At 44.5% G+C, this 21945-nt stretch overlaps 1 protein-coding gene across 1 annotated transcript in view; it reads right to left on the reverse strand.

Annotated features, from left to right (window-relative positions):
* Window positions 1–14995: 14995 nt before the first annotated feature.
* KLHL23 (kelch like family member 23) overlaps window positions 14996–21945 on the reverse strand; it is a 30626-nt gene continuing 23676 nt past the window's right edge. Inside the window, exons 2-3 of the mRNA XM_040357787.1 lie at window positions 20176–20328; window positions 14996–15553 (exon numbers count right to left, since the gene is read on the reverse strand). Coding sequence (XP_040213721.1) covers window positions 15243–15553; window positions 20176–20328 — 464 coding nt within the window. The 3' untranslated portion in view covers window positions 14996–15242. The remainder of the gene's footprint in view (window positions 15554–20175; window positions 20329–21945) is intronic.

The raw sequence follows: 21945 nt of genomic DNA on the forward strand, positions 1-21945 counted from the left end.
TTATCTAATAGGGTTATCTCAGGAGTAGTCAGCTCAACCCCGCTTAGATTTATGATTCCTTGCCCTATTTGACCTTTCTTCTTTTTGGACCCTTGTCCCCCCCTACATCCTCTCTTTCGTCTGGACTGCGAGCATACATTGATTCTGCTCCCCGAGGTGGTGATCTGTCGTTCCGGCGATGATCTAAAAAAGACCTGGAATATGTTTCTTCAATATAGTTGGATAAAGGTTCATATTTATTTTGTATGTGAACCGGACTTTTCCTATATTCCTGTTGAGGGTAATCGCGATTTGGCGGTACCCCTTGTGAGTGGGAATATGGGCCCTGATTTTGATACTGATAAGCATCTCTCACATCTCGGGGATCCTGATTGTATTGATTGGTGTTATATTGAGAACCTTGTGTATACCCTCCTTGATTCCCTGTTTGATTGGGGGGGGTGATACACCTGCTGAGTGTTCTTATTTTTCCAGGCTGGGTGCCTGGGAGATTTCTTGTTATTTTTCCTCCAAGGCTTAGGAGTCCTTGGTTCATTTGCCTCACTTCTTGTAGATCTAGTTTGATCGTAAGGATAAGGGTTCGGGGGTCTGTAATAATCATCCCCATTAGATCTTTCACCTTGTGGTGATCTAGATCTGTTAACCACAGGTGGTATACTGATCCGTACCTCTTTTTCTGGGGATGAGGATACTGACCCTCTTGCTCCCTCTTTTAATTTTAATTGCCATTTGAATGTTTGATGTAAGTGGTAATCATTGGTATCTCTCCAATATTTCCTCTTTTTACGTTGCTTGATTTCTGCATCTTTAGTCTCCAGGACTCTATTTAATTGGTTCGTGAGTGATTCAAAGGAAGGGGTATCCTTAAAACTTTCTAAGGGTAATTTGCATTCAGCTAATTCCTTATTGATGGTATTCAGCTTGCGTTGTTTACGTTTGACCAACAACTGCATCAGTTCTAACCCCTTCTCATTGAAAAATTTGTACCACTCTTCAATGGAGTCCCCATCCATTAATCCATCATTGATGGGAACCTCCCATCTTAACCTTCTGGGAACTATCCCTTCTTTGATATATTGTTCATTTGTGGTGAGATCCCACCACACACTAATCTTTTTCTCCATTAAGTGCCCAAACTTACGAAAAATAGTGTCCAAATCCCCTGTGTCAGAGTGATTTTTGCTTTTTTTTTTTTTTTTTTTTTTTTTTTTTTTTTTTTTTGATGTATGATGATGTATTCACAAGCAAAAATCACTCTGACACAGGGGATTTGGACACTATTTTTCGTAAGTTTGGGCACTTAATGGAGAAAAAGATTAGTGTGTGGTGGGATCTCACCACAAATGAACAATATATCAAAGAAGGGATAGTTCCCAGAAGGTTAAGATGGGAGGTTCCCATCAATGATGGATTAATGGATGGGGACTCCATTGAAGAGTGGTACAAATTTTTCAATGAGAAGGGGTTAGAACTGATGCAGTTGTTGGTCAAACGTAAACAACGCAAGCTGAATACCATCAATAAGGAATTAGCTGAATGCAAATTACCCTTAGAAAGTTTTAAGGATACCCCTTCCTTTGAATCACTCACGAACCAATTAAATAGAGTCCTGGAGACTAAAGATGCAGAAATCAAGCAACGTAAAAAGAGGAAATATTGGAGAGATACCAATGATTACCACTTACATCAAACATTCAAATGGCAATTAAAATTAAAAGAGGGAGCAAGAGGGTCAGTATCCTCATCCCCAGAAAAAGAGGTACGGATCAGTATACCACCTGTGGTTAACAGATCTAGATCACCACAAGGTGAAAGATCTAATGGGGATGATTATTACAGACCCCCGAACCCTTATCCTTACGATCAAACTAGATCTACAAGAAGTGAGGCAAATGAACCAAGGACTCCTAAGCCTTGGAGGAAAAATAACAAGAAATCTCCCAGGCACCCAGCCTGGAAAAATAAGAACACTCAGCAGGTGTATCACCCCCCCAATCAAACAGGGAATCAAGGAGGGTATACACAAGGTTCTCAATATAACACCAATCAATACAATCAGGATCCCCGAGATGTGAGAGATGCTTATCAGTATCAAAATCAGGGCCCATATTCCCACTCACAAGGGGTACCGCCAAATCGCGATTACCCTCAACAGGAATATAGGAAAAGTCCGGTTCACATACAAAATAAATATGAACCTTTATCCAACTATATTGAAGAAACATATTCCAGGTCTTTTTTAGATCATCGCCGGAACGACAGATCACCACCTCGGGGAGCAGAATCAATGTATGCTCGCAGTCCAGACAAAAGAGAGGATGTAGGGGGGGACAAGGGTCCAAAAAGAAGAAAGGTCAAATAGGGCAAGGAATCATAAATCTAAGCGGGGTTGAGCTGACTACTCCTGAGATAACCCTATTAGATAAGGGCTTGAAATTTGCACCCAAGAAAAATCTGAATAAATTCGATGTGTATGTCGATATTCAGAAATACACAAGAAAATTAAATATTAAAAAATACATGCTCAATCAACCCATAAAGGAAGAATCTGTTGGAAATTTGCCGGGTAGAATTCAACACAGTTCTTTAAGAAACAAATCGTTGTTTAACCCTCAAGTACACAACAATCAGCACGTAGAAGTATTCAACAAAATGGTGCTAAAAGATCTGGAAAAATTAAAAATAAGGAGGCTACCAGATCCCAAAATTATTCAAAAGGGCATCAAAGAATTGGAGAAGAACAAGAAAGTAATAATACGACCGGCAGATAAGGGGGGAGCAATAGTACTACTGTCAAAAGACTATTACTATGAGGAATTGAATAACCAACTCCAAGATCAGAACACGTACACTAAGCTTACAGGTAACCCCACTGGGGAGTACAAGGAGGAATTGGCTGTGCTCATACAAAAGGGCAAAGACAAAGGTATTTTATCTAAAAGAGAAAGTAAATACCTAAATCCAGATATGTGTCGAGTTCCTATCATATACACGGTACCGAAGGTACATAAGGATCCAATAAAACCTCCTGGGAGACCAATTATCAACGGTATCCAGTCAATTAACTCACGCCTAGGAGAATATGTTGACAAGTTCATACAGCCCTTGGTACCTAATACTAAGGCTTACCTCAGAGATACAAAACATCTGATCCAATTATTGGAAACTGTAGTAATTTCCCCACAACATAAGTTCCTGATAGCAACAGCTGATGTAGCTTCGCTCTACACTAACATTAATCATGAGGAAGCGATTAATGCAACGAAGTGGGCAATGAACCAGTTTAGCCAACTCATCCCAATGCAAAAGAAGTTTGTTTTGCGATGTTTGGCTTATGGCTTACAGCATAATTATTTTTGGCATCAATCCCAGTTCTACAGGCAACTCAATGGCATTGGAATGGGAGCGAAATATGCACCCAGCGTGGCAAACGTATTCATGTCCAAGTGGGAGGAGGGGGCTATTTACAACGATATGCCCAGCCAGTTGATCTTATATAAAAGATTCATAGATGACTGTATTGTCATCTGGGATGGTGATGAACAATCTTTAATCACATTTTTTGAAAAACTGAATCTAAATCAACAAAATATTTCCCTAACGCATACTATCAGCAATCAGACCATACAGTTTCTGGATTTAGAAATCACGCTAGAGGAAAACTTAATATCAACTAAAACATATTTTAAGCCAGTAGAACGGAACAGTTATATCCCGGTGGATAGCTGTCATTACGAGCCCTGGCTTATTAATATCCCCAAAGGACAGTTGTTACGCATCCGTAGAAATTGCACTGATCAAAAAGCATATTTGGAGCAAGCCAATTTAATAGGAACAAAGTTTGTGAACAAAGGATACAATGAGGATTTTATTAAAGAACAAATCCGGAAAGTATATGACACACCTAGAATTACCCTGATCCAGGATAAAGTGAAACCTGAGCAAATGGATAAAAATCTCCCGATTATTTTAAACTATACTGTCCAACATAGACAGTTAGAAACCATTTTCAAAAGGCATTGGCCTATCCTGAGAGCTGACCAGCAATTACAGGGTATTCTACCGAGTAACCCTAGGGTGGTATACCGTAGAGCTCCCACCCTAAGGGATTTAGTAGCTAAAAACGTTCCTGATCCTCCATTAAAGAAAAATGCACTCACCTTCTTCCAGGGTAAGGGATTCTTCCCATGTAAGAGGTGTTTTGCATGTAAGAATACGAATTTTAATGGTCAAAAATGTACCAAATTCACTTCAAATGTCACCAAGAAGGAGTACAATATTGATGACCTGATTACCTGCAGAACTGAGGGTGTCGTGTATGTCCTGGAGTGTCCATGCTCCTTACAATACATAGGCCGCACCAAACGACCCTTATGGAAAAGATTAAGAGAGCATGTACAAAATATTATAAATACATACCCGAAACATAATGTCTCCCGTCATTTTGAGGTATGTCACCAAGGGAACCCAAAGGGTTTGAAATTTTGGGGCATACAAAAATATAGTCCCCACTGGAGAGGAAGCCATAGGGTGAGAGAGATCAGTAAAGCAGAATCGAGATGGATCCATGAGATGGGATCTCTCTCTCCGAATGGTTTAAATATCGACTTTGATCTTAATTGTTTTATATCTGATTTTTAAAGTTTTTATAAGTTTTTAATATTTTATCCATATATATGTACATATTTCTCACATCTCCCAAATAGCTATCCATATGCTATTTATTTGCTATTTAATTTGAGCTTGCACCCACTGGTTGGATAGTGGGGTAGTGCTCTTATATATTGGTATGCATATTATGTCCATTATGCTATTTAATTGATAATGTAGATTGGGATATGTGATTATCGGCCTTGGTCTGATTTACATGTAATATCAAATATGGTGACTTTTTACATATATGTATTTTTAGTTTTTTATATATTAGTTTTTATATATATTTATATTTATATACATATTAATATTCTCCCGCCTATGTGGTAATAACACTGAATGAGAACTACGGGATACTGTCTGCATATACATAAGTTGTTTTTTCCCCTGAGTTGCACGGATTCGTACGTAACAGAACCTGAGAGAAACCTATTTGTGTTTTCTGTAACGACAATTTGTAAAAAAACTCAATTTGTATCATATTAAAACTTGTTAAAGAGATACTTTTATTAACCACAATTGGCTGAAATGTTGTGGTGTATCTGCAATGATGTAGTCATTGGTGCCTCCCCATTGGTCCGTTCGCGCCGTTGCGAGTGTGTGATAGGCTATTTATAGCCTTAGTAAGCCTCAGTCACACATTGACCCATGATTAAGTCACGTGTCTAGTGACGATACGCGTGGGGGAGGAGCTTGAGTGACGGGACGCACGGAGGTGCCGGATGAGGAGCCTGACAAGCTGAGCAGTTTACATGCACACACGCTGAAGCCTATCTAATATCGGGGATTCGTGAGTAATGTTCTGAGTGCTGTGAAACATTGGTGTTTCAATTACAGTATCACACTATTGGTCTCTTTTTTTCCCTTCTCTTTGCATATATCAACATGTGAATACCTGGTGAAAAGCATTTTGACCTGACAGGTCTGATCACTACACCATCAAGCTGATTATATCTCGCACACAATCTGTGTGTGTGGTCTGGCAAAGTGCCTCTGAGTTGCTTTCAGGATCATAGCAACTAGGGACGATACACATGGAATTTGGAACTCTATTTTTTGTATCATTTTCTCTTTTTTCTCCAGTAATTTTGATGTGTTTGACACCTTATTTAATTAGTTGATTTAGCGCATTATCCTTTTCACGTATCAGGAGATACGCCGTCGTATCTCCCAGGGCCGCTGATAGGCCAGTACAACTGGCCCTGTTGTACTGGGCCCGGCCAGCAGGGGGGCCCGGACAATCTCAACAGAGAAATAATTAAGAAAAAAAAAAAAAACCTGACCGAACATTATCCAGACCAAACCCCCCAACACCACCTGCCAAGTAACACCAAGCCACCCCCGCCGCCGCATTGCTTTTTACGTTTTTTTTTTTTTTTTTTTAGTACACAACCTTCCGTGTAGGTGACAGCCAGAAGGGACTGTCTTTTCTATTTCGGCCGCGGAAGAATGTCTGTTCTCTTTTCCGTGCCCGCTCCTAATGCTGGCTCAAGTCCCGGCCAGCGTATGCTTCCCTGGCCGCGGAGTGATTCCTCTCCCTCCGCTCTTGGCGCTCTGCTCTGTTCTTCACGCGGCAGAGAGAAGAAGCAGAGACACAATCGGCGGCTTTGGCAGAAAATAAAAAGAAGCATCTGACATCTGACTGACAGGAATAATTTGTGGACAGTCCAGGCAGCAGCAGGATCAGGGAGGAAGTGACTCCTGGCTCCCAGCTAACACAGGTGTGTGTGTGCGCTTGCTTGGGGGGGGGGGGGGAATCAAGATCTACTACTACTACTACTACTACTACTGCAGCAGCCAGCATCTAAGCATCTATACATTATGGCATTGGCGGCATGAGTGGCACTGTCTGCAGGTAGCAAATGCGTTAATGCATGTGCTACCTGCAGACAGTGCCACCCATGCCGCCAATGCCATAATGTGCTGCAGAGACAGTGCCACCCATTCCGCCAGTGCCATAATGTGCTGCAGACCGTGCCACCCATGCCGCCAATGGCATTATGCCATTGGCGGCATGGGTGGCATGGTCTGCAGCACAATATGGCATTGGCGGCATGGCATGGGTGGCACTGTCTGCAGCACAATATTGTATTGGAGGCATGGGTGGCACTGTCTGCAGGTAGCACATGCGTTACTGCCCATAACACATGTGATGCCTGCAGCGACAGTGCCACTCATGCCACCAATGCCGTAATGTGCTGCAGACAGTGCCACCCATGCCGCCAATGCCATATTGTGTTGCAGACAGTGCCACCCATGCCTCCAATGCCATATTGTGCTTCAGACAGTGCCACCCAATGCCGCCAGTGCCATATTGTGCTGCAGACAGTGCCACCCATGCCGCCAGTGCCGTAATGTGCTGCAGAAACAGTGCCACCCATGCCGCTAATGCCATTTTGTGCTGCAGACAGTGCCACCCATGCCACCAATGGCATAATGCCATAGGCAGCATGGGTGGCACTGTCTCTGCAGGCAAAACATGCATTTGGCATTAGTGTCATGGCTGGCACTGTCTGCAGCACAATTATGGCATTGGCGGCATGGATGAGAAAAATAATTATCACTTGTAGACAAACCTGCACTTTGTTTCAAGGCAGTGTCTGGGGAGGGGTCAGGGGCAGGGCCAGGGGTGGGGGCTGAAGGAGGGACCAGGGGGGGAGCTGTAGGGGGCCCCGTCAGGTAGGCTGTACGGGGCCCCATGATTTCTATCAGCGGCCCTGGTATCTCCTATCTGAATCTGGCCCAGTGACTCTCATTGCACTACTGCATTGCCCATTATGTTGGGTGCATGTTGTAAAGAAACCAGTAGGGTGCGCTATTTGCTTTAGCAAAGTTGTGACTCCTTGGTTAAAAATGAAAATTCACTGCTCTTGTATGTACTGTAAAAACCCCTTTGGTCTATTGTAGATGATTAGAAGGTATAAATTGCAGCACTTTTATACTTAAATTACAGTTATAATCACGTCCTTTATCCTTAAAAGGAATAACAATAACCATGATCCAAATTATGGTGAAGCTAAAATAACACACGTAGGCCCAGATTCTCAACCGAGATACAACGGCGTATCTCCAGATACGCCGTCGTATCTCTGCGTTGAGCCGTCGTATCTATGCGACTGATTCTTAGAATCAGTTACGCATAGATATCAATTAGATCCGACAGGCGTAAGTCTCTTACGCCGTCGGATCTTAAGTGCATTTTTTTTTGGGCCGCTAGGTGGCGCTTCCGTCAAAATCCGCGTTGAGTATGCAAATTAGCTAGATATGCGAATTCCCGAACGTACGCGAGGCCGACGCAGTAAAGTTACGACGTTTACGTTAGGCTTTTCCCGGCGTATAGTTGCCCCTGCTATATGACGCGCAGCCAATGTTAAGTATGGCCGTCGTTTCCCGCATCGAAATTTGAAAAATTTACGTCGTTTGCGTAAGTCGTCCGTGAATGGGGCTGGACGTCATTTACGTTCACGTCGAAACCAATGACGTACTTGCAACGTCATTTGGAGCAATGCACACTGGGATATTTTACGGACGGCGCATGCGCCGTTCGTTCGGCACAGGGACGCGCTTCATTTAAATGATACACGCCCCCTACCCGCCGAATTTGAATTCCGCCGGGTGATTTACGCTATGCCGCCACAACTTACGGATCAAGTGCTTTGAGAATACAGCACTTGCCCATGTAAGTTGCGGAGGTGTAACGTAAATGAGATACGTTACGCCCGCACAATTTTGCTACGATCTACGTGAATCTGCCCCGTAGAGTCCTTCAGCTTTAAGGCAAAATAGTAGCTGGACAGAAGATATATATCCAGACTGGGGACCGTCACCTTTAACACCACCACTTGACAGCCTCTTACCAGATGTAGTTGACCCCCCTATCACTGAGGGTCAAACACGCTTATAAGTTATCCCAGGCAAATTCCAAGATGGCTTTCCTCATCTGGTATCCCTTCAGTAAGGTTCCAAATCCTAGCACCACGCCAATATAGGATCTCCCATGAGCAACTTGGATCGACAACCAGACTCTCTCGATAAAGCAGATAAATGCTACTCATGGCGTAATATGTTAAAACATCCTTTATTAAGAGTTTAAAAAGCCGCTCACATGTCAGTCAGTTCCATAGCTCCCAACTGTCCCTGATTTGGGGCAATGTACCTCTGTCCCTCATTCCTCCTCATTTGTCCCTCATTTTGGTCTGATGGGGTAATCTGTGTCCTCAGTCACTTTCTCTGTCTCAAAAAAGACATATTAGGTCTCTGTTTAGACCCCTGATATCTCAACAAAGCCCCCCCCCCAACAGGGCTGATAAAAAAATAATAATAATAATAATAATAATAATAATAATAAAAAAATTAAAATTTAAAAAAATAAGTAAAAATATATCGTAAAAAATTATAAACAAATAAATTGTAAAAAATAAAATTGTTAATTTTTTTTTAATAAACATAAAAAAAAACTACTAACACAGTCCACACGTGACATAAAAAACTCAGTCTTAAAAAAAAGTGGTGTCGGCACAACCCTAGAGTATACAGTACAAGTATGATTATGAGAATGACAGATTATGAAAAGGACAAATAATTTGGTGCATTCATTTTATTTTCAACAAAGAGCTATGTACAAACATTTCAAAATATGTACAAATCATCAACTACAAATGAACCGATTCACAGCCCAGAAAGAAAGCGTGTGCTCTGACAATGTTACAAGAATTGTTTCTTCATAAAATTCTTTAAAAACAACGGACCAAAAATATACATTTCTAAAAGTTCACATTTTAATAGCTTAGGGACATTTGTAAACAGCCTTGATTTATCATTGGAGAATGTCAGCAGGATTCTGCAATGGAAAAACAAAATCAAACATATTTGTTTGCATGAATAATAATAACAGTCTTGTGCATTAGCATTGGAGTGCAGTCAACCCCAAACTGACCTTAAAGCGGAGGTTCACCCTAAAAAACAACTTTGTACCATCCAAACCAGCATACTAGCGTCGGCTACAGTATGCCTTTTTTTTTTTTTTTTTTGCGCTGTACTTACAGTTAAATCATCCAGTTTCGTTTCAGACTCCCGCGGGGAGTAGGCGTTCCTATGAAGAGGGCAACATGATTGACGTCCGGCTATGGCGCGTCACGCGTTCCGAAAATAGCCGGAGTAGGACTCGGCTCTTCACGGCGCTATACGGCGCCTGCGCACAGACTAGGAGCTGACTGCGCAGGCGCCGTATATATCCGAGTCCTATTTCGGCTATTTTCGGAACGCGTGACGCGCCATAGCCGGACGTCAATCATGTTTCCCTCTTCATAGGAACGCCTATTTCCCCGCCGGAGTCTGAAACGAAAGTGGACGGTAAGTACAGCGCAAAAAAAAAGGCATACTGTAGCTGACGCTAGTATGCTGGTTTTGATGGTAGATAAAGAAATTTTTTTTTTTAGGGTGAACCCCCGCTTTAAGCTCTGGTTGATGCGATTTGACATGTCAAATCGCATGCCAAATCAGCGACAATGACAGCGTCCAAATCGGTGCGGCGCCGCACCGACTCCCAAAAGGAGTTTCTGTACCACTTTTGGCGCTCGTAACTTCAGATAAAATCGTATTCGTTACATTCAATAACAGCCAAAATTGAAAGGAAATTCCAATACCTATAATTTAATAGTTAGTAATAGTTATTATTAGTTAGTTATTATTTTGAATTTCCAGGTTTTTGTATTTTCGTTCTTAATTTCGTATTCTCGTTCTTTTGAATTTTTGTTCCTTTTTTCGAATTTTGGGTTTTTCGAATTTCTGAATTTTTGAAAATTTGGAAAGATTTGTTGGTTTTGGTTAATAACAAATTTGTTGAAATTGGTTAAAAAAATTATTTGGAATGAAACAAATTGCACATGTCCAATACCAATGGGCTGGATTCAGGTAGAATTGCGCTTTTTTTACGGAGGCACAGGGCAACGTTTTTGCCCTGCGCCCCCGCAAATTTACTGCGCTGCCCTTGATTCACAGAGCAGTAGCTCCGTAAATTGCGTGGGCGCGCCGGCAAAATGCCCGGCGTAAGCGCGTGCAATTTAAATGATCCCGTAGGGGGCGGGAATCATTTAAATTAGGCGCGTTCCCGCGCCGATCGTAGAGCGCATGCTCCGTCGGGAAACTTTCCCGACGTGCATTGCGGCAAATGACGTCGCAAGGACGTCATTTGCTTCAAAGTGAACGTGAATGGCGTCCAGCGCCATTCACGAATCACTTACGCAAACTATGTAAATTTGAAATTTTGCGACGCGGGAACGACGGGTATACGTAACATTGGCTGCCCCTGCTAATAGCAGGGGCAGCCTTACGCGAAAACCGTCGTACGGAAACGACGTAAACTGCTAATGCAGGGCTCGCGTAACGTTGTGAATCGGCGTTAGTATGCAATTTGCATACTATACGCTGAGCACAACGGGAACGCCACCTAGCGGCCATCGCAAGAATGCAGCCTAAGATATGTGGGCATAAGAGCCTTATGCCGCGCATATCTTAGGCTGCAGTCGGCGTAACGAGGTTCCTGAATCAGGAGCACTCGTTACGCCGGGGCAAGTAAGCAATTGCGCCTGTGTAACTATGGTTACACAGGCGCAATTGCTTCTTGAATCCAGCCCAATGTGTTTAATAAACTGATATGAGATGCAGGGAGCTCATCAGTACACATGAGGTCTGTTTGCTGTCTATGGCCATTACCATACTGGCAGGATGTATTCATCAAATGCTCATAATTGCCAACAGCTTTGACAAACCTCTTACTGAATCCAAGTATAAATGTTTGTTCTAAATCAGCAAAAAATCCCATTACTAAGGACATTGCATTGCTGTACAACATGTCTGCAGGCCTGCTAATGTCTTACTATCAGCAAGTCATCCATCAGCATTGCTAAGATACAGTATATCCATTAATATCCATTAGGGATGAGCCGAACACCCCCCCATTCGGTTCGCACCAAAACCTTCGAACGGACCGACCGTTAGCGCAAACATTTAGAACCCCATTGACGTCTATGGGACTCGAACGTTCGAATTCAAAAGTGCTCATTTTAAAGCCTAATATGCAAGTTATTGTCGTAAAACGTCTTTGAGAACCCGGGTCTTGCCCCAGGGAACATGTATCAATGGAAAAAAAGTTTTAAAAACGGTCGTTTTTTTCAGGACTTTTTTTCCATTGATACATGTTCCCTCGGGCAAGACCCGGGTTCTCAAAGACGTTTTTACAGGCATACTATAGACACCCAGCAGGTACAATATTTAAAGGAATTTTAAATTTTTTTTTTTTTTTAATTTAAGCATCATTAAAATCACTGCTCCTCAGGAGCAGTGATTTTAATGATGCTTAAATAAAAGAAAAAAAAAATTCCTTTAAATATTGTACCTGCTGGGTGTCTATAGTATGCCTGTGAAGTGGCACGTGTTTAGAACTGTCCCTGCACAAAATGAGATTACTATAAGAAAAAAGTAATTTGAAACTGCTTGCGGCTTTAATGTAATGTCTGGTCCCTGCAATATGGATGAAAATCATTGAGAAAAATAGCACAGACACAGACAGTACACACACCACGTAGCTTTAGGTGCAAACTACAGAGCACACGGCCTGTACACACCAAGTAGCTTTAGGTGCAAACTACAGAGGACACATGACGCAGGGCGGCGTAAATGTGTGTACGAGGCCTTAGATTACTGTGCAATGGTGTGGGGTGTAGCAAGATGGCAGCAATGGAACGTCACTTCCGGAGCAATCTGTGATAGGGAGCGGTGACACTACACCGGAATTGAAATTTATTTAGAGATGTGCATATGACTGTCATATGCTGGGAAAGACAACCTGAGTTGTGTGGCTGTCAGTAGAGGTTATCATCTTGCAGTAAAGCCAACCTTTCCCATTCAAGTTGCTGAGTGAAGCCTCGTATACGCGACTGGTTTTCCCGGCAAGAAAACTGCCAGGAGAGCATTTGGCCGGGAATCACGGCCGCGTGTATGCTCCCTAGCAGTTTTCCCATCGGGAAAACAGCCGGGAATCCCGACAGGAAAATAGAGAACCCTGCTCTCTATTTTCTTGTCGGGATTCCTGGCAGTGTTCCCTGCTGAGAAAACCGGTCGCCTGTATGCTTACCCGTTCCAAGTAAACCCGCGCATGCTCGATAAGAGTTCCACGCATGCACGGTAGCATACAAGGTTAGTGTGGCGTGTAGCAAGATGGCGGCGACGGCATTGAATGTGACGAGGGCCGGCTCGTCGTAGTCAATGACGTTACCGCGTTATTTCCATTCAAAAGAACGGCGGTTCTTTTCAAAGGCCGTCTGTATGCACGGCTTGGCAAGCCAAGCTTGCCAGGAATCCTGTCTGGAAAACCGAAGTATTTTTCCTGACCGGATTTCAAGCTGTGTGTACAGGGCTTAACCCTGTGTTCTCCTTCACCTCTGCTGATGTAAACTGCTGATCAGACAGTCAGCCTTCTCCTAAAACAGGGGTATCCAAACCTTCCTGAGCCACATTGGAAGAAGAGGAATTGTCTTGGGCCACACATAAAATACACCAACAATAAGGATACCTGATGAGTGGAAAGAGTTGGGCAGATCAGTGGCGTCACTAGGGTTGGTGTCACCCGGTGCGGTAAAACATGGTGTCACCCCCCTCTGTCTAGGCTGCCCAGCACCAAGCAGGCAGCACACGGTAAAGTACAGTGGCAGGTTAAGGTGGCATAGAGTGGTATAGTGGCAGGTTGGTGTAGTGGGGTGGTATAGGACAGGTTAAGGTGTTATAGGGCATGTTGGGGTGATATAGGGTAGTTTGGGGTGGTATAGGGCAAGTTAGGGTTGCATAGGGCAGGTTGGGGTGGTATAGGGCAAGTTAGGATGGTACAGGGCAGGTTGGGGTGGTATAGTGCAAGTTAGGGTGGCATAGGGCAAGTTGGAATGGCATGGGAAAGGTTGGGGTGGTACAGGGCAAGTTAGGGTGGCATTGGGCAGGTTGGGGTGGTATAGGGCAAGTTATGGTGGCATAGGGCAGATTGGGGTGGTACAGGGCAAGTTAGGGTGGCACAGGGCAAGTTGGGGTGGCATGGGAAAGTTTGGGGTGGTACAGGGCAGGCTGGGGTGGTACAGGGCAGGCTGGGGTGGTACAGGGCAGGCTGGGTGATACAGGGCAGGCTGGGGTGGTACAGGGCAGGCTGGGGTGGCACAGAGCAGGCTGGGGTGGTACAGGGCAGGCTGGGATTGCGCAGGGCAGGCTGGGCATGTCAGCTAAAAATAAATAAATAAACGGGATGGTGTCACCCCTCTAGCGGGTGTCACCCGGTGCGGACCGCACCCCCCTAGCAACGCCTCTGGGGCAGATCACAAGTTACCGATCACTGATATAAATAATTGTACATATCTGCATAATAAAAAACATTTTTGCAATATTTTTAATTATAAAAGTAAAAGAGGGCAACATAAAACTAGTGCAATATTTGACACTGTTTTTGATAAACAAACACAACAAGGGGTTGTAAACCCTCCCGCTTCATTCTATGCATTGAGGTGAAAAACCTATTGTAGTGCACTAGCCCCCCCCCCCCCTGTTTTACTCACCTGAGCACGTTCGTTCCCACGCTGGAGACGTGCACGCCCTCTCTGGTCGGTGTCTCGGCTTTTGATTGGATAGATTGATAGCAGCGCAGCCATTGGCCCCCACTGCTGTCAATCAAACCAGGGGGCGGTGCCGAGTAGGACACAGGAGCACGCGTGCACTGGTGCCCGAAGGAGAGCGATCCTCCGATGGGTCACTCGATGCGGGAAGAAGCCAGGAGCGCCACAGAGGTACCCCAGAGGAGGAGGATCTGGGCCACAGAGGAGGTAAGTATAACATGTTTGTTATTTTAAAAGAAAAAAAAAAAGGGAACATTTAGTGTCCCTTTAATGAATTCTCAAAGTGCTCATCAGATATTTTGGTTCTAAATTTTGCCCTTGACTTGCTTTATCCTTTAAAATAGTTGCCCACAAATATAGGTGCTTCCAAAAACTGATGACATGAATAAAACATGATTGTGAAAGGTCCAATAAGCACAGGACACTGTCAAATGTTTCTTCAGCCACATGTGTTCGATAAATGTAAATGCATTAAAAAAAAAAAAAATGTTGTGGTGTGCATTAGAAAATCAAACATTCATAGTCGTTTAGGGCCACATGCGGCCCATGGGCCATAGGTTGGACACCCCTGTCTTAAAGGATTCTCCATTAACATATATCTGGTTGTTGACACCTGAATCAGGTAACGCAGTTATACAATGATTACGTGCATGTGTACATTCTACCATTGTATTATTGTATCCCCCCCCCCCCCCATTCATTCAGTAGACATGGAACATGCAAGCCATTTATTTGCACCCCACAGAAGCGTGGCTTAATGGCATGACATTCCCGAAAATGACCTAACTACCCCTTAGGGGTACCTTAACAATATGCTTCTATATTCATGAAGATGGCTGTATACAGGCAGCATAAGGAGATGTTTGGAGCCACTTTAGCCCCTCAAACCTGAGCTGAATTATTTGTATCACATATTGGATCAATGTACATAGTTAGCGCCTATGCACTATACACACAGACACAGCCATGGGAACGCATAGGGCTGGGGAGATTTCCGACTAGTTCCCATTTATCAGTCTCTGGATTGTACCTCTCCATACTCTGCAAGTAGGTGCCTTTAGACCAGGAGTAACCACCAGTGATATAAAGAAATCCATTCATGACGATGGCTCCGCATTCCATTCTCCGCTCCATTGTTGCAGCAAGCTCCACCCACTCATTGCGTTCAAAGTCATAGCAGTCAGTAGTCGTGGTCTGACCTCCGACCAGGTACAGCTTGTTATGTAGTGCCACCGAACACAGTCCATACTCTGGAGGAAACAAAGGGTGAAATTATCTCAGCTTTAGAATTGTTTTTACAATATATTTACATTTTTATGTAGGCTCTAACATACCGTATATACTCGAGTATAAGCTGAGTTTTTCAGCCCTTTTTTATAGGGCTGAAAATGCCCCCCTCGGCTTATACTCGAGTCAGTGTACCTGAAATTATTGAAAGGCTGCGGGCGCCCATCGTTTAAAACTCGTGGTCTCCTCCTGGTCCCTTCCGTGATAGGCGGAACTGTGTCTGCTGAGAAACGCCTATCACGAACGTTCTCTCATCCTCGGGTTTCCCTGCAGACACTGTGTTCAGTGTTCCGCCAATCACAGACGCCTTTTCATCCTCGGACAAGAGGACGTCCGTGATTGGCGGAACACTGAACACAGTGGCCCAGATTCTCGTAGGGCGGCGTAAATGTAAGCGGGCGTATCGTAGTTACGCTACGCTGCCACAACTTAGAGGGGCAAGTGCTGTATTCACAAAGCACTTGCGTCAAAAGTTACGTCGGCGTAGCGTAAATGTGCCGGCGTAAGCGTGCCTAAATCAAATGAGGAACAGGGGGGCGTGTTTTATGTAAACTAATCATGACCACACGTAAATGGCGCTTTTTTCGTATGGCGCATGCGCGTGCATGCTCAGTATCACGTCGAATTTTAAAATTAAATTACGCCCGCTCAATGCCTAGTCGAAGTGAACGTAACTTACGTCCAGCCCCATTCACGGACGACTTACGCAAACGACGTAAAATACGACGCTGTTCGTACGTTTCCGACGTCCATACCTAACATGACTTACCCCTGCTTTATGAGGGGTAACTTAACGCCGGCGTATGTCTTACGTAAACGACGTATCTTGATACGCCGGGCGCACGTACGTTCGTGAATCGGCGTATCTAGCTAATTAGCATATTCGACGCGGAAATATACGGAAGCACCACCTAGCGGCCAGCGTAAATATGCACCCTAAGATACGACGGCGTAGGAGACTTACGCCGCTCGTATCTAGGCAACTGTGAGGCGTATCTGATTCTATGAATCAGGCGCCGAGTTTGGCGACGGGCCGCACTCAGAGTTACGACGGTGTATCTGGAGATACCCCGGCGTAACTCCTTTGAGAATCCGGGCCAGTGTCTGCTGGGGAACTGAGTCCGAGGATGAAAGAACGTCCGTGACAGGCGGAACTGTGTCTGCTGAGAAACGCCTATCACGGAAGGGACCAGGAGGAGACTGCGACTTTTAAACATTAAATGGACGCCCACAGCCTGTCAATTTTAGGTACACTGACGATGGGCACAGTGACGATGGGCACAATGACGATGGGCACAGTGACGATGGGCACAGTTAGGATTGGCACAGTGAGGTTGCAATGGGCACAGCTAGGTTGGCACAGTGAGGTTGCAATGGGCACTGAGGTTGGGCACAGTGAGGTTGCAATGGGCACAGTAAGGCGTGCAAATGGGCATTGTTGACCCTCTTTTACGCTTACAGTAGCTGCTGCATTCTCACCCTAGGCTTATACGCGAGTCAATACATTTTCCCATTTTTTTGTGGTAAAATTAGGTGCCTCGGCTTATACTCGAGTATATACGGTACTTACATCTAGATACTAATGTCTCCTTCATTTGCAAAATAATGATACATTTATGTAAGACATGACATGAAATTCCACACTTCCTAAGATCCTTATACAGTAAAACCTTGGATTGCGAGCATAATTCATTCCGGAAACATGCTTGTAATCCAAAGCACTTGTATATCAAAGCAAATTTCCCCTTAAGAAATAATGGAAACTCAGATTATTTGTTCCACCACCATCTATTCATAAGTCTTTCAGTTTATAGTCCATATAAAAAAGATTAAAGCAATGCGATAGGTTGTGTAACCATAAAATATCCATCCACAAATGGAAGCCTCTACAAGGGGATTAGAAGCAAATCCAGCAGGAGCTACAGAGTATAAAAGAGAAGAGAGGCGCCTCTAAGTGTAGCAATATGGTTACATTTAATGAAGGTACAACATTTAGCAACTCACATGGTTGATGATTAAAAGAGGCACATCTAAGTATACAGGCATCAGGAGTAAAGCTGTCCACATAAACCATCCTCCGCACCACCGGCTCTCACCGCTGTCAGTCTGCAATCGTGACTGGGAAGACTACCCTGCAGTAGAGCGATCTGAAAGCGAGGCTTGAAACGCTCATGGAGAGCAGTGTGGAAGGGATGACGTCAATGTTGGTGCGGAGGATGGTAAATAACATGTTCACTCCCAGGTCAGACGACATCGGCCGGTTCAAAAGAAGTCGGCCGTCATTCAGCCTGTGTGTACTGGAGTTGGTCCGACAGATACCACTATCAGCCAGCTTCTGTTGAAGGGGCTTGACCGAAAAAGGTCTGCCGATTGGAATGAGCACTCTCAGCCCATGGCTGACCGGAGTGTTCTGGCGGGGGAGCCATCCCACTGTCAAAACACAATAGAACAGCAGAGGAGATCACTGTACTAACATCAGATCGTTAGTACAGTGACTCCTCTTGAGCTGACATGTTTTTTGGTTGAACAAATTGGTCATATCATCCATTGTCAGTTGTGGGTGTTGTAGGACAGCCTAGTAGTATGTATTTTTTAAAGAGTATCTAAAACCCAACACATACAGTAATTTGCTATATTAAAGTTCACTTGTGCTTAAATATGAGACATGCCATTGTTATCATACAAAAGGTCTTATTCTCATTACATGTGGGTTGGGGAGATTAGTTTACAGAAGAAGATAATGATATCTGTGCCTTCAGTTCAGCTCACAGGACGTAACAATGAAACTGTATTTCTGTCCAGATCTACAAGTATTTATTGTACATTTCTCGACATTTTGAAAATATACTTAATCTGAGAAATTAAAATTTAGGTAACAACTAAACCTGAGGACTGGCAACATGCAGTATATTACATTTGTGTTCAGTTTGTTGGTTTTGATATCTTTTTAGGTGTTATCTGCTGTTTTCATAGTGGTCTAAAGCATGGTCTCCAAACTGCGGCCCGGGGGCCAAATGCTTGCTTTTATCTGGCCCTTGGGGACATAATTGCCTCCCCCCCACTGACACCAATGAAGGGACACAATTAATGCTGGGGCACAATTTTTCCCAAGGACATCAACAATGGGGCCCAATGATGGGGCAACAATTTCTCCAATGACACCAACAATGGGGTCCACTGACACCAATAACCACAGAGTATATATGGGGACCAGGAAGACCCTGCTATGGGTAGAGATTAATGCAGGGGCACCAAGAAGAAACTGCAGTCATATGTTATACTAATATCACATATTGACCACATACGCTGTGCAGCACAGAATAACTGTGGTCGCCCCTGCCCTCCAGCTGGTAAAACATTATATTAAAGTGGAAATAAACTCCCAAAAGGAAGTTAGTTCTGCTTTAACACTCCCCCCCCCCCCCCCCTCCACAATCAGAATTGAGGAAACTTTTTTGTTTTGTTTTTTATATATGGTTTTATACAGGGCTTTTTTCTCAAACAATAGGTGCTGGAACTCGGACACAACCTCCCAAAACCCCTCCCCTACACACACCCTCCAAATCACATTAAATAGTGGGTGTGGTCAGTCAAATTTCATGAACAGTAGGAGAGTCTTAAAGGGGCATTACATACCAGGATTGCATTACATACAGAGTGCAGAGTTCAGGGGGGTTACACACAGAGTGCAGAGTTCAGAGGCGGGTTACACACAGAGTGCAGAGTTCAGGGGGGGTTACACACAGAGTGCAGAGCTGTCGCTTGTAAACACAGAAACCAGACTTCTGTGTTTACAAGTGATTGTGGTGAGCAGGTCCCCCCCCCCCCAAGGGTCTGAGCCAGAGGTGGCGGAACTGAGTTCCACCAAATTCCCCCTGAAAAAAAGCCCTGGTTATATATTTTTGTATTCTTTAGCCCCACCTCCAGCTTTTTTTTTTAGCCTAGACCAGAATGACATGCATCTGTTCCTGTACTCCTGGGATATTTATATCACATCTCCCAAGAGGCTTCAAAATTGGTACACAAAGCCTGGGGGCTTCTCTAGTGACAGGAGGGGGGACAGCTCAGGCACGAAATCAGAGCTTGTTGCCTACACCCAGAAGAGGCAGCCAGCTGAAGAGGACCCAGATGGAGGTATGGAACCCACTGTTTTGAGATGGAGGTATGGAAGCCACTGTTTTGAGATGGAGGTATGGGACCCGCTGTTTTGAGATGGAGGTATGGAACCCACTGTTATGAGGTGGAGGTATGGAACCCACTGTTATGAGGTGGAGGTATGGAACCCACTGTTATGAGATGGAGGTATGGGACCCACTGTTATGAGGTGGAGGTATGGGACCCACTGTTATGAGATGGAGGAATGGGACCCGCTGTTTTGAGATGAAGGTATGGGACACACTGTTTTGCATATGAACAGCTAATCACAGTGAGACAACGTTGGATTATCTGTGCGAGTGACTATGTGCTTTGAAGAGTACTAGAGCACTGCAGATAAAAGAAAAAAAAAAGGGTGAAGGGAGTTGGGTACCAATTCAACTTATTAAATTCCAATTCACATTTTTTGGGCTGTTACATGTTTTCTTACCTGGATGGGGACACACTGATAAGATGCTCCATTCATTTATATCCAAGTGAAAACTCTGAATCTTATCATATGTGCAACTTCCTCTGTACCCATAGTGACCACCGCTGACATAGATGACATCACGCAGTACACAAGCTGTAGCATTTCCCACTCCTGTTACAAGAAATAAGGTCAATTCAAATAAATACATTTCTCATTAAGTACACGTTTTTATTTTTTATTTTACCATGATGGTACACAAGGGCAAGTGCCTAGATAAAGAGAGGCAGCATCAGGCCTCACATTTCTAAATTGTTAAATAGGTTTTCCTAATTTTGTTTTCATTTTCTGGCCATCTCCGGACATCTGTAGTTAAAGAAGAATCCCGGCTATGGATATTCTATACATAGTAAATTTGGTCCAACTGTGTAAATTCCATATCTGGCCGATGTCCCTGGAAGTTGGAAATCACTAAAGTGGACACCGCTACTTCAGTGATCTTCACTTTCTTCTTGGTCACATCACTGCCTTCTCTCTCCATTTCATTCATTTAAAAAATGCAAAGCATTCTCTGAATGGTACCCGTGCTAAGTTGCTGACCTCCTGTGCGTCAGGCCAGCTGCGCAGCACAGGACCCAAAAGCAAGTACAGTGGCAATGGAGGGTGCAGTGCAGAGGCGTTGCCAAGGGGGTGCGGGGGGTGCGGTCCGCACCGGGTGACACCCGCTAGAGGGGTGACACCATCCCGTTTTTATTATTTTTTTTTTTTAGCTGACATGCCCAGCCTGCCCTGTGCAATCCCAGCCTGCCCTGTACCACCCCTGCCTGCTCTGTGCCACCCCAGCCTGCCCTGTACCACCCCAGCCTGCCCTGTATCACCCAGCCTGCCCTGTACCACCCCAGCCTGCCCTGTTCCACCCCAAACAGCCCTATACCACCCCAGCCTGCCCTGTACCCCCCCAAACAGCCCTGTACCAGCCCAAACTTTCCCATGCCACCCCAACTTTCCCTCTTTGCCATCCTAACTTGCCCTGTACCACCCCAATCTGCCCTATGCCACCATAACTTGCCCTATACTACCCAACCTGCCCAATGCCACCCTAACTTGCCATGTACCACCCAACCTTTCCCATGCCATCCCAACTTGCCCTATGCCACCCTAACTTGCACTATACCACCCCAACCTGCCCTGTACCACCCTAACTTGCCCTATACCACCCCAACCTGCCCTATGCAACCATATCTTGCCCTATACCACCCCAAACTACCCTATATCACACCAACATGCCCTATACCACATTAACCTGTCCTATACCACCCCACTACACCAACCTGCCACTATACCACTCTATACTACCCTAACCTGCCACTATACTGCCCTATACTATCATTTACAGGGGCTGGTTTGGGCTGCGCCCCGTGCCCGTGCGATGCCTGCTTGGTGCTGGGCAGCCTAGACAGAGGGGGGGTGACACCATGTTTTACCGCACCGGGTGACACCAACTCTAGTGACTCCACTGGTGCAGTGGATGTTGGGAGGAGTAAAAAGGCTTTTTACAATTCAGGAAACAAGAAACAATCTCCCTTTTCTCATATTTGGTGGACTGTATAGGTTACAAAAATAGCTATAAATATATACTAATGACTTACTCTGCAACTTTATCATCACTGGAGCAAGCTCTTTCTCTGATTCAATCCATTCCACTTTCTCTCCCCAGACGCAGTAGAGCTCAGCAATTAAGAGCTTGCTCCTGTGATGGTGGATGTAAACAGTAATGCTGACGATCGAACA

This window comes from Rana temporaria, chromosome 6 (assembly GCF_905171775.1).
Source record: "Rana temporaria chromosome 6, aRanTem1.1, whole genome shotgun sequence".
In the NCBI taxonomy this organism is placed as follows: domain Eukaryota; kingdom Metazoa; phylum Chordata; class Amphibia; order Anura; family Ranidae; genus Rana; species Rana temporaria.